The sequence below is a fragment of the Palaemon carinicauda genome, chromosome 22 (assembly GCF_036898095.1).
Source record: "Palaemon carinicauda isolate YSFRI2023 chromosome 22, ASM3689809v2, whole genome shotgun sequence".
NCBI classification, from domain to species: domain Eukaryota; kingdom Metazoa; phylum Arthropoda; class Malacostraca; order Decapoda; family Palaemonidae; genus Palaemon; species Palaemon carinicauda.
Genome location: NC_090746.1, coordinates 47,984,667 through 47,997,166, shown reverse-complemented (window position 1 = coordinate 47,997,166; position 12,500 = coordinate 47,984,667). Strand labels below are relative to the sequence as shown.

The window sequence follows — 12,500 nt, the reverse complement described above, 5'->3', positions numbered from 1 at the left end:
ATGCAAGAATGGTGGTGAGTGCCACAGTTACACAGGAGAGTGCATCTGCCCACCTGGATTCACTGGGAACTTGTGCCAAATAGGTAACGTGAAGCCTTGCTCTCTGTAGAACTTCTTATTTAAATTTCCTTTTTTTAAAGAACTCCTCATGCCCTAAATCTTTAAATAAAAACTTTAAATGTAATGATACAGTTCCTGAGGATTTTCTTAAGTTTGTTTAGAGTTTCCATTTTATTTGATTGTTTAATTCTTGAAGACCAAGTATTTACCTTTCGCAAATTTTGATAAGGACTCCTAAGACAGCCAAAACCACACTTGGAAACCCTAATTTGGTCCTTAACCAGTGAAATAAGTTTGATCTATTTTACTCTGTTCACATCACCATTGACATATGAATTTCTAACTCCTTAATATAAATAATTATTCTCTTTAAATCCCATGAAATGTAGGGGAAATTTAACCTAATTGTTGTTGAGAAAATGTATCCCTAACTACAATATTGACAATTATATCTTTCCCTTTTCTTATTCTTTTATCTTTGGTCTTAGCTTGCCCTAAAGGCTATATTGGCAACGATTGTAAACTGCAGTGTAGCCAGAAAGAGTTCATCTTTCCTCTACCTGTGGAGGATTCCTGTGAAGGACTCACATTCTGTCTTCCAGATCCTCTAGGATGTACTTGCGCCGCAGGATACAAAGGCGTGTTGTGTGACCAGTGTGAGTTGGACACAGTGATTATATTTTCATTCTTGCTAAGAAAACTGAACTCAGTTGTCAAATATTGAATTAACCTTTTCAAATTCTAAGAAAGTTTTTTTCTATGTAGAAATATATCATCACAAATTCAATTATCAATCTCTATTACAACTAATTTTTTATTTTGTCAGATGTTGATTAGGCTATCAAGTACTTTGGTGATCTAGCATTTTATTCCCTTTTGTTTACCTTTTTCAATCTTATATCTTCACAACCATATCTTAGCATGTGACCTTGGTGAGTACGGCGCTGGGTGTATAGGTAGCTGCTTTGAGAAGTGCCAAACCAATGACTGTGACCCAGTCACGGGGAAATGTAAGTACCAAACTCATCGGTGATTGAAATTCCATCAAAGATTATTAAAAGGATCATAGTATTACTCTAATTTTGCGTCCGAGTTAGCTTTCTTCTTAGCTAGCATGTCCATAAAATATCTATTTTCATTTCTATTTAAAAGTATCAATCATCCTATATTTATTAATCATATGTAAGGAAGTTGTTTTTTTACATATTGAGGATGTGATTCAATCAACGGTTTTTTATGGATATATGACATCAAAAATAAGTTGTCCCATTTTGGTATGATTTTACCAACCATTAACGTTCCACAGAAAAATTAAGAGTGAATGAAACTTCACGAAATGAACCAAGTGAATAAATTAATTTGTTTGAGATTTTGACTAGGATGACAACGATGTCAAAAAATGATTACGAAGTGGCATCTACTTTTCAAAAGCATTATTATGCAATATCTGTATATTGAATTATCTGATAATATTAATCTTTTCATGCTATAAACTGACTTTTCGATTCAAATGAAGTCATATCGTCTTTTATTTACTTGAATATCTTCCACAGGTCTTTTAACCTTCATTGAACCAAGAAACAGCTTTACTGACGTGCATACATTTACCAAGGAAATGATGATAAGGTTTATTTTATAAATGATTTACACTCGGGAACGCCCTTATTAACAAACACAAACTCGTAAATAGATGACACAACACAGTCAGGCGTTGGCAAAACCACAGAAATGTGACCAGTTTCTTTTTCATTATCCGATTTGTCTATGTTGATTACGCTGATTATAAAAACATCAAATTACACCTTAGTCCGGAACCTTCTGGCATATAACTATTACTCCTTAAATGATTTGAATTGTAATGAATAATGATATTCTCCATTCAAGGAAAATCTATTTGGCATCGCTGTCCCAAACTCGTCCCACCAACATTAACTATGCTGCTGATTCTTACATTTATCACGTGCACAGGGACATGATATACCATCTATGTGTTCTGATAAAGAAAGGAAAGTTTATACACTTTTATAAGTAAACTCAGGTTGCTTCCAATAACATATGAAAAATTCACACCATTTTCTGATAAAAATATTCATTGCTTATAAGGAAACGATCGTTGGACAATTTACCATGTACCAATTCTCTAGCCTCTACCCTCCTACCACACTTTTTTGACACACGTGGTCGTCAAATAATAGATTTATTCGTTGGGATAAGGTACCCCTGATGCCATCTATTGGCGTAAAGTAAAACTCATTAATATGTAAAGGAGGATCTTGATAGAGCAGAGTGCTTTATTATGCCATTTGGAATGTAACAATATTGTTATTCTACATAGTTTTTACTAACAATACATTTCATACCATGTAACATATTAATTATATTTTGGTTTCACGAAAGGTAATTGACAATTAGATCAAATAACTGTTAATTACTTGATTGTCTCTCCGATTCCAGTACATGTGGCACTATTTGGCGACTCTCCAGACCCCCCAAATATAACTAACAAACGATTGTTTGCTGACGAAATATTTCTGTGATATTTACTTTTGAAATCTGTAATTTCTCAAGAATTAATTTGTGGCCAGAGAACAAGGACCATCAAGTTCACGTGCGTCTGTTTCGTAGCAATTTCGTGCCCATATAGCAACAGAAATGAAGGAATGAAAATTATAATGAGTGTACGATGGGGGTAATTAGCAATTTGGTACTCTACCGCTAAGGCCATCTATTGACCATGAAAATAAACAATAAACAAGCTCTTTAATCCTTGCCTTCTGGAACCTTCCACGACGTCATTTTGGATTAAAAATAAACTGCTTAATCGGAACTGCATATAATTTATACTTGCCACGTACAGTTTTACAGAAGTATCAATCTATCACCCTTCCCAATTGGATAGAATCATTCACATGAATGGAACAAAGGGCGTGTGCTGCCATCTTTGAACAAGAAGTATAAATACTCGCATTCTAATCAATGTTGATATGTGAAATTTACTAAAACATACTTTCATGGTAGTTTTTTTTTTTTTTTTTTCAATTAATGCATCAAAAATTCATAATTCTGATAATACTATTTTTCTTATTTTTTGGGCTCTAAGTTATGGCAATTATACATAAAATACACATATTATGTATTATAAAAATATATAGAGTAGATGCCATTATTCTAAAATCAAAGAGTTGGAAACCCAAATTTAACCAAAATATATTTATGTCCGCAGCAAATACGTTGCTAGCTAATCATAAACCCAATTATAGATACCAGTACTCAATAAAGTGCGCCTTGTTATACGTACCAGGGGCGTGGGAGCTTTTCTTTTTTTCGGGTGGGGTTGGGCGTCTAAAGTTTGAAAAGCCACTGACACCACTTTTTTTTTTTTTTTTTTTTTTTTGCGGGGAAAACCCCTAGAAGGGGGTTTCTGGCATTTGACAGCATATTATAGCAACAATTACAGTCTGTACACATTAACTGTAATGAAATACCTTTAGGCCTACATGACGAATTCACTAAAAACATACTAACGATGTTGATTCTTTGCTATAAACTCATTCCCAATATTGATTAAGTTAGGGCTATCAGTTTTCTAAGCCTACTATCTTTTACTTGCGTTTTATTATATCTATTATTTGGTTTTTAGTTCCAGATTTATCTTTAAATCTTAAACGGCTATTATGATTTTAATTTCGTCTAATCTATAGTTTACTTATGACAAATAGCTAATGTTTAGTTGATAAATATGTTACTTGTCTGTGGTTTTAAACTGAGGTGATAAGGTATGAAGATGAAAACTTCACAAACAGAAAAGTACTCCATAGACTGGGAACCACGAATTTTATGACCAACGAAGTATTATCAAGTCTATGGCAGTACCTTGAATTACTGGAATCCCCTTGAAAATTGCCAAAATCCCCTACAATATCCTAGCAAACCCTTAGAAATCAATAAATAATAAGTTTTTATTAATTTACATTATTTTTTAGTAAATTGATTAAATAAAATGTGTATTTCAAAGCATTTTTCTATATACCCTTTAAACATTATATAAAAGGGTACAAAAGGGTACAGAACCTAACAAACCCACCTAACCTAACCTAGTAGTTCCCAGGTCACAGCCCTTAGCCGGGGGCAAGCCACCGGACCCCTTTACCAGGTCACAAACCTTCCCAGGTCACAACCCCTAGCCAAGGTTCTACCTGCAAATATATAAAAAATATAAATGCTAAAAACATAAAAACGTATTTTAATAACAACACATCATTTATCGATTTCTAAGGGTTTGCAGTGATATTGTAGGGGATTTCGGTAAATTTCAAGGGGATTCCAGTATCTACCTGAGTATTCCAGTAAATCCGGGGAATTCCAGTAATTCGAGGTACTGCCATAGACTTGATAATACTTCGTTGGTTATAAAAAAAAAGGTTTTTAGAATACCTTTCTATTTGGAAAATAATATATATATATATATATATATATATATATATATATATATATATATATATATATATATATATATATATATACAAATACATATATATGTATATGTGTGTGTGGTATGGCAATGAAACAATATCCAATAGATTTTGTAGATTTGAGAACAAAGCCCTCAGAAGAATATTGGGAGTTAAATGGCAGGACAGGATTGGAAATGAAACTAAGACAGATTACTCGAGTGCCAGATGTGGATGAGATCAGGGCGAGGGGTAGATGGAGATGGTTTGGGCATGCTCTTCGCACTCCCAAAGAGATTAGTTCACCAAAATTTTCAATTGGGCTCCACAAGACACTAGAAAAATTGAAAGACCCAGACCTACATGGCTGAGGACTATGAAGCGTGAAGTAGGAGAGGACGATTAGAGAAGTATTGATTAAAAAGCTCAAGATAGAGATGACTGGCGAAATCTAACTGAGGCCCTTTGCGTCAATAGGCTTAGGATATGATGATGATGATGATGAGATATACATATATATATATATATATATATAATATATATATATATATATATATATATATATATATATATATATATATATATATATATATATATATATATATATATATATTATATATATATATGTATATATATATATATATATATATATATATATATATATATATATATGTGTGTGTGTGTGTGTGTGTGTATATATATATAGACTAGAACAGACCCTCTTTGGAAACTACCCCTCCAACATACATTTCAGGACCCTGTCTAGAGAATGATAATCTTGCTGTGTTACTAGAATACCTGAAATAAAGAAATTGGGATATGATAGGATTGAGTGAAATTAGAAGAAAAGGGGAATCTTATATACAGTAGAATAAAAGTGAGTCATATTTTTTGCTTCAGAGGACATGAAAGGACCAAATGAAATGGAGTAGGTTTTCTTGTTGATAAAAATTGTGTAGGTAACATTGAATAATTTTGTAGAATCAGTGATAGAATTGCAGGATCGATAATCAAAGTAAATAAGAAGTGTAAAAGGAAGATCATTCAAACGTATGCACTAACAACAGAAAAGGGAAGAAACTTTTTAAGGAAGATCTGATCTGGAGACATTTCGAAAAAACATAAGAAACTATTTCTATGGCAAAGTAGATCAAAAGAAGCAAGTAGAATCAGCTATAGGCTTGGAAAGAATAATGATGGGAATGTCACTAAGACAGAAAAAGAGAACAGATAAAGTAGAGCATATTTCGATATTTAAATAAAAGAAATGGACATCGGCAAGACATATAATACGAAAGACAGATGATATATGGACTAAAAGAATAACACAATGGGTTCCGAGAGATTACAAACGAAGCAAGGGAAGGAACAAGAGGCAATGGATTCACGAGCAATGAAAATTTGTTTGTGTATATATATATATATATATATATATATATATATATATATATATATATATATATATATTGTCAGCACTGCAAGTATATTCTTTACCAGGTGGTATGGTAGCGATGTAATGGCCTTGTTATAATAAAAGTCAGCGGACAATAATAAAAAAATTACCACCCAAACAAAATATGTCTGTTGTAGTTCATCACTGAATTATGTTCAATTTAAACTTAACTTTATTTATCACTTAATATACTACTTAATAAATAATCTAATAACCCAAAACACACAGATCCAGGTACAAGAATAAGGAAACACTCGAGAAACATTGAACTTTAATAAAATAAAAATATAATGCACCCACTAATATATAATAATAATCACTTTACACCACAATTAAGCACCAATACAAAATAGCAAGCAGAAGTTGACTGTATGAATAGCTGTGATTCTCTCATCTGTTACATTCTTTTCAGAACAAATGTAAATTTTTTAAACTACTGGACTAAAGAATGTCCAAGGAGCATTTAAACGAGAACAGAATGTGCTTAAATGCAGATGGAACAATTTACAAGAATGTTTTTACAGATAATACAGAACTGTATTTTTAATATTTTCTTTTTTCATTTACAATATTTAATGGGACAACTCGTCACAATATATATATATATATATATATATATATATATATATATATATATATATATATATATATACATGTATATATATATATATATATATATATATATATATATATATATGTATGTATGTATATATATATATATATATATATATATATATATATATATATATATATATATATATATATATATATATATATATATATATATATATATATATATATATATATATATATATATATATATATATATATATATATATATATATATATATATATATATATATATATATATATATTGTAACATAGTTGTGATATATTTTTAAATTATTCAAGTTTTTATATATGTATAAGGTTAAATATAGACGTATTGTTATAAGGTTAAGTATAGACGTATTGTTTTCTTTCTTTAATAGTTTGTCTTTTCACTGGTTGTTATGTTCGTGGTTATAATGGACTAACGGCTGTTTTATATTTTCAAGTGGTGTGGGTTACGTGGCTGCACTCCTGCGTGAACTGAGGTATGGAGGGGCTTTTTGGAGGAGGGTTCCTTAGTGTGTTTCTGAGCCTCCAACCTTGAAGGGTACGACATTTGCTGCTGGAACTATATTAATTCCTCACCATTGCAGAGCTACTTTGTGAAGCTGTTTAGCTTTTCTGGATATCCTTTCGCTGCAGCAAGGACCATTTATCCTTCATTTCGTGTACTGTCCCTGGTTCAGTAAAAGCCAAGGGGACCTCTCTGTCCCAAGGTAATAATAATTATACCTGTTTAATCATCGTGATCACGATCTGTGATAATCAGCCAGCTGATGTCATTTGTGGAGCTTGTGAAAGCCATTAAATCAATCCAGCCATCGTCAACTCATTAGGAATAGTTAATTGTATTTGTTAGGGTATTCTTACTTTTCGTTTGCCTCCTCCTTTCTGGACCCTCTCCCCTTTTAGTATGCTTGTGTTGATAACCTTTCTTTAATTGTGTAATTGTTTTCTTTTACAGGGAGTTTAAGAGTGAGTGTTTATTATTAATTATTGTATTGTTGAGGTTCAGGTGTTATTTCTATCTGAAATTTATGTATTAAAATAAAGTATATTTTTGTGGTATTTTCTTTGTCCCCTTGAATTGGCTTTGCACTCTTATTGAAATTGTATACTATTCCACCTTTTTTGGACTTGGTATGGTACTTTAGTGAATACTGTTTGATAAAAGTTTAGTGTTTTTGTGTGGTGGTCAAGCCAGCCATCACAAAATGGCGACTGTGACAGGATCTTTTCGTTCCTAAGTATTCACCAGTTTTTGTGGAAAGTTAATTCTTGGGGTTATTTTTCAGGCAGTATATTTTCACCTCCTTGTGTAAATTTAGTATTGTGTGAATAATAGTGGTCATTATGGTTAATGTACTAGAACTTCTTAGCGGAGAGGGGTGGCAAGAAAGGCTTACAGAGTTGAATAGGGAAGACTTGGAAATTGTAGCAGAACATTTTGAATTGGAGTATGATGTGTCCATAAGAAAGGGTGTATTGCTATTGCAAATTTATGAATGTGTTAAAACTGTAAAGGCTGGTGGGGAACAAGTGAAACTTGATAAAGCACTGTTGTGTGTAGAAATTTTGTATAGGCAAATTGCTCTGAGGCAGATGGAGTTTGAAATAGAAATGTTTAAGGCGGAGGAAAGAGAAAACGAGAGGCAGCATGAGATTGCCATGAGAGACGCAGGTTCCTCTTCTTCCTCTCCCCCTTCCCCAAATAGGTCAGTAACACCTGCTATTAATTTAGCGCAGGCTCTCAAATTTGTGCTTAGATTTGAAGATGACAATGTAGCAGAGTTTTTTGTGTCATTTGAGAGGATTGCAGCAAGGTTGGAGTGGCCCCAAGAGTATTGGACCACTCTTATACAAAGTAAATTGATTGGAAGAGCTCAGAGGGTGTATGTAACTCTGGAGGAGGATCTGTCATCAGACTATGAGTGTGTGAAGGCTATTGTCTTGAAGGCCTATGAGTTAGTCCCTGAAGCCTATAGGCAACGCTTCAGGAACTTAGAAAAAAGTAGGGAGCAAACTTTTATTGATTTTGCAAGATCAAAGGAACAATATGCTAGTGATTGGCTCAAGTCCAAGGAAGTGGTAAATTTTGAGAAATTGAAGGAATTAATGTTGGTGGAGGAGTTTAAGAGGTGTGTCTCGGATAAACTAAAGGTCCACCTCGAAGAGTTAAAACTATAGACCATTCAGGAGGTAGCCATCGCTAGTGATGAGTATTATTTGTCTCATAAGAGTGAGTTAGGGGGAGTAACGAAATATGTGAACTCTGGTTGGGGTAAAGTAGGAAGGAATAATAATTCTAACAATAATAATGCAGGGATGTTTACTAGAAATAATTATAGAGGTAATGATCAGGGCAATGCCAATACTAATATTAATTTTTCTCCTAACAGGGGTAATAGACCTAATATATATAATGCAGAGAAATTGAAGACTTTGACGTGCTTCTTTTGCAATAAGAAGGGGCACGTAAAGAGCATGTGTTATGCGTTTAGAAAATCGCAAAATGCTAATGTTAGGCCAGTGATGGGTGTGGAAGAGAGAGAGAGAGAGAACCTACCCCAACAACATCCGCTGATCAATGACTACCTGGTTGTTTTGACAGATATTTGTCCTTCGGTAGTGTCTCTTTTGCCAATGCGTCCGAGAAAAGACGAGAGCGTATTTTGTGTGATACCGGTGCAGCTCAGTCTTTGATTCTAAGGGAGGCATTACCTTGTAATTTTGGACCAAAAAGTGGGGAATTTGTGTTATTGGCTGGTTTTCCTGATACGGTAAAATCTTATGCCATCGAAAATTTTAATTTAATCTGCCCTTCCTTTGCAGGGAATTTGAAATTGGCCATCGTTGATAAATTTCCGGTTAAAAATGTTGATGTTGTGATAGGGAATGATGTTGCTCTGAAGAATAATACTTGTCCCATACTGATAAACCCTGATAGTGAAGTAGCAGCAGTTACTCGTTCTAGTGCTAGAGTTGTTGACGCTACAGAGTCAACAATTGATCTAGATTTAAGTAGTTTAGAACGTAGTGATAGCGTAGTTGTAGATCTTGGGATTTTGAAGGACAAACTGAATTGGACTATTGAAGAGCTTGTCAAAGCTCAGAAAAGAGATTTTCGGGATCTCCCTATTGGGTCAGGTGAGGTTACTGATATAACCGGTCCCAAATTTAGAATAATTAATAATAATTTATATAGGTTGAGTAGGCCTATGGAGGCTGATAACTTTGATTATGAAATTTTGAAACAGATAATGGTTCCATTTGTTTACAGGAATGAGTTGATATCATTGGCGCATGAAAGTGGTTTGGCCGGACATTTTGGCATTCATAAGACTTCTGGCAAATTGTTAATGAATTATTATTGGCCGAAGTTGAAGGCGGACGTAAAGAAGTTTGTCAATAGCTGTGATGTTTGTCAGAAGGTCGGTAAACCTAATCAGTTTATTCCAAAAGCGCCTCTATGTCCTATTCCAGTGGTTTCCGAACCTTTCAAGGAGGTCATTATTGATATTGTTGGACCATTACCAAGCACTCGCAGTGGAAATGAATATATTTTGACTATCATGGATAGGATGTCTCGATATCCCGAGGCTATACCACTACGTACGATAAAAAGTGTTAAAATTGTAGATGTACTAATTGACTTTTTTACCAGGTTTGGGATGCCTAAAATTATTCAATCGGATTGTGGTTCTAATTTTGTTAGCAGGTATTTCAGAGATAAAATGGCAGAGTTAAATATAAAACATGTGACCTCTTCTCCATATCATCTAGAAAGTCAGGGAGCTCTAGAGAGATTTCATCAAACCCTGAAATCTATGGAAAAGAAATTTTGTTTGATTAATGGTTCTGAATGGGATAAGGAATTACCTTATTTGTTGTTCGCTTTTCGTTCTGTCCCAAGTCAGTCTTTAGGTTTTTCACCTTTCAGCCTTGTGTTTGGCCATTGTGTTCGAGGTCCTCTTGATGTTGTTCGAGAGTCCTGGGAGGGAGAGGTCCCTGAGATCAATTTATTAGATTATGTGTCTAATCTAGGTGATAAGTTAACAAAGGCTTGGAAATTTGCGGTGAAAATTTATTGTGTAGCCAAAAAAGAATGAAGTACATTTTGACAGAAGGTCTAAAGCACGTGACTTTGCGGTGGGCGACAAAGTTCTGGTTTTGTTACCCATTCCTGGAAATCCATTGAAAGCGTCTTTTTCAGGTCCTTGGAAAATTCTGAAAAAAATTAGTGAAGTTGATTATTTAGTAGAGACTCCCGAGAGAAGGAAACCTTTTCAGCTTTGTCACATAAATATGTTGAAGGCTTATATGGAACGGGAGAAAGTCATTCCCGTGGCAACCATAGGGAATGCTGTAGTTAACGAGAAACTAAATATGTTGAAGGCTTATATGGAACGGGAGAAAGTCATTCCCGTGGCAACCATAGGGAATGCTGTAGTTTCCGAGAAACTAAATATGTTGAAGGCTTATATGGAACGGGAGAAAGTCATTCCCGTGGCAACCATAGGGAATGCTGTAGTTTCCGAGAAACTAAATATGTTGAAGGCTTATATGGAACGGGAGAAAGTCATTCCCGTGGCAACCATAGGGAATGCTGTAGTTTCCGAGAAACTAAATATGTTGAAGGCTTATATGGAACGGGAGAAAGTCATTCCCGTGGCAACCATAGGGAATGCTGTAGTTTCCGAGAAACTAAATATGTTGAAGGCTTATATGGAACGGGAGAAAGTCATTCCCGTGGCAACCATAGGGAATGCTGTAGTTTCCGAGAAACTAAATATGTTGAAGGCTTATATGGAACGGGAGAAAGTCATTCCCGTGGCAACCATAGGGAATGCTGTAGTTTCCGAGAATGATAAACATTTTTCTTTTTCAGAGGGTGAAAGTATTGAGGATAATTGTTTTAATGGAAGTGAATGGCATTCAGATAATAAGAATTTTTTGAAAAAAAATTTCTGGTGTGGTTTCTCACTTAAGTAAGGAAGAACAAAAGTTTTTAAAGAAATTGGTATTTAATTATAAGGAATTATTTTCGGATGTACCGGGAAGGACTAATGTCCTTGAGCATGACGTGGACGTAGGTAGTGCCACTCCTGTGAAACGATCGCCTTACAGGTTGAATCCCTTCAAAAATGAGGTTGTAGCGAAGGAAGTGGATTATATGTTAAAACATGACCTAATTGAACCTAGTCAAAGTCCTTGGTCATCACCTGTTGTATTGGTAAAGAAACCCGACGGCGATTTCAGGTTATGTTTTGATTACCGTAAATTGAATGAAGTGTCTAAGTCTGATTGTTACCCATTACCACGAATTGGGGATTGTATTGATCGTATGGGTAAGGCCAAGTACATTAGTAAATTCGATTTGTTGAAAGGTTATTGGCAGGTTCCTCTTTGGAAGCGGGCAAGGGCCCTGTCCGCTTTCGTAACACCCCAGGGACTGTTTCAATGTAAAGTGATGCCGTTTGGTATGAAGAACGCGGCTGCCACCTTTCAGAGGTTAATGAATACTTTAGTCTATGGTTTAGAGGGGTGTGTAGTTTATATTGATGATATTGTTATTTATAGTAATGATTGGGAAACTCATTTAAAACGTATTAGGGCACTGTTTGAGGTTTTGAAAAAAGCAGGTTTAGTAATTAATTTAAAGAAAAGTGAATTCGCAAAGGCGAGGGTCGTATATTTGGGTCATGAAGTTGGTAATGGTAAAGTTGCTCCTAAACAAGCAAATATCGAATGCATTGAAAAAATGTTAATCCCTAAGTGCAGGAGGGATGTCAGAAGATTCCTTGGGTTGGATGAGTACTACCGAAGGTTTGTTAGAAATTTTTCTGACATCGCCGATCCGTTGACTAATCTCTTACGAAAGAAGGTAGTTTTTGTCTGAACTGATGAAACACAAAGGGCTTTTG

The 12,500-nt window shown here is 34.4% G+C and overlaps 3 protein-coding genes across 3 annotated transcripts in view; 2 read left to right on the top strand and 1 right to left on the bottom strand.

Annotated features, from left to right (window-relative positions):
* The window catches only part of LOC137616737 (angiopoietin-1 receptor-like), an 8,414-nt gene extending 5,584 nt beyond the window's left edge, over nucleotides 1-2,830 (top strand). The window contains exons 5-8 of the mRNA XM_068346739.1: nucleotides 1-83; nucleotides 549-716; nucleotides 981-1,070; nucleotides 2,515-2,830. The exon at nucleotides 1-83 is cut by the window's left edge and continues 49 nt beyond it. Coding sequence (XP_068202840.1) covers nucleotides 1-83; nucleotides 549-716; nucleotides 981-1,070; nucleotides 2,515-2,597 — 424 coding nt within the window. The 3' untranslated portion in view covers nucleotides 2,598-2,830. The remainder of the gene's footprint in view (nucleotides 84-548; nucleotides 717-980; nucleotides 1,071-2,514) is intronic.
* Nucleotides 1-12,500, bottom strand: part of LOC137616421 (uncharacterized) — a 742,648-nt gene that overhangs the window by 494,698 nt on the left and 235,450 nt on the right. The window lies entirely within an intron of this gene.
* Nucleotides 1-12,500, top strand: part of LOC137615874 (uncharacterized) — a gene marked incomplete at its 3' end in the record, with an annotated part of 165,388 nt that overhangs the window by 25,849 nt on the left and 127,039 nt on the right. The gene's annotated exons all lie outside the window — the stretch shown is intronic.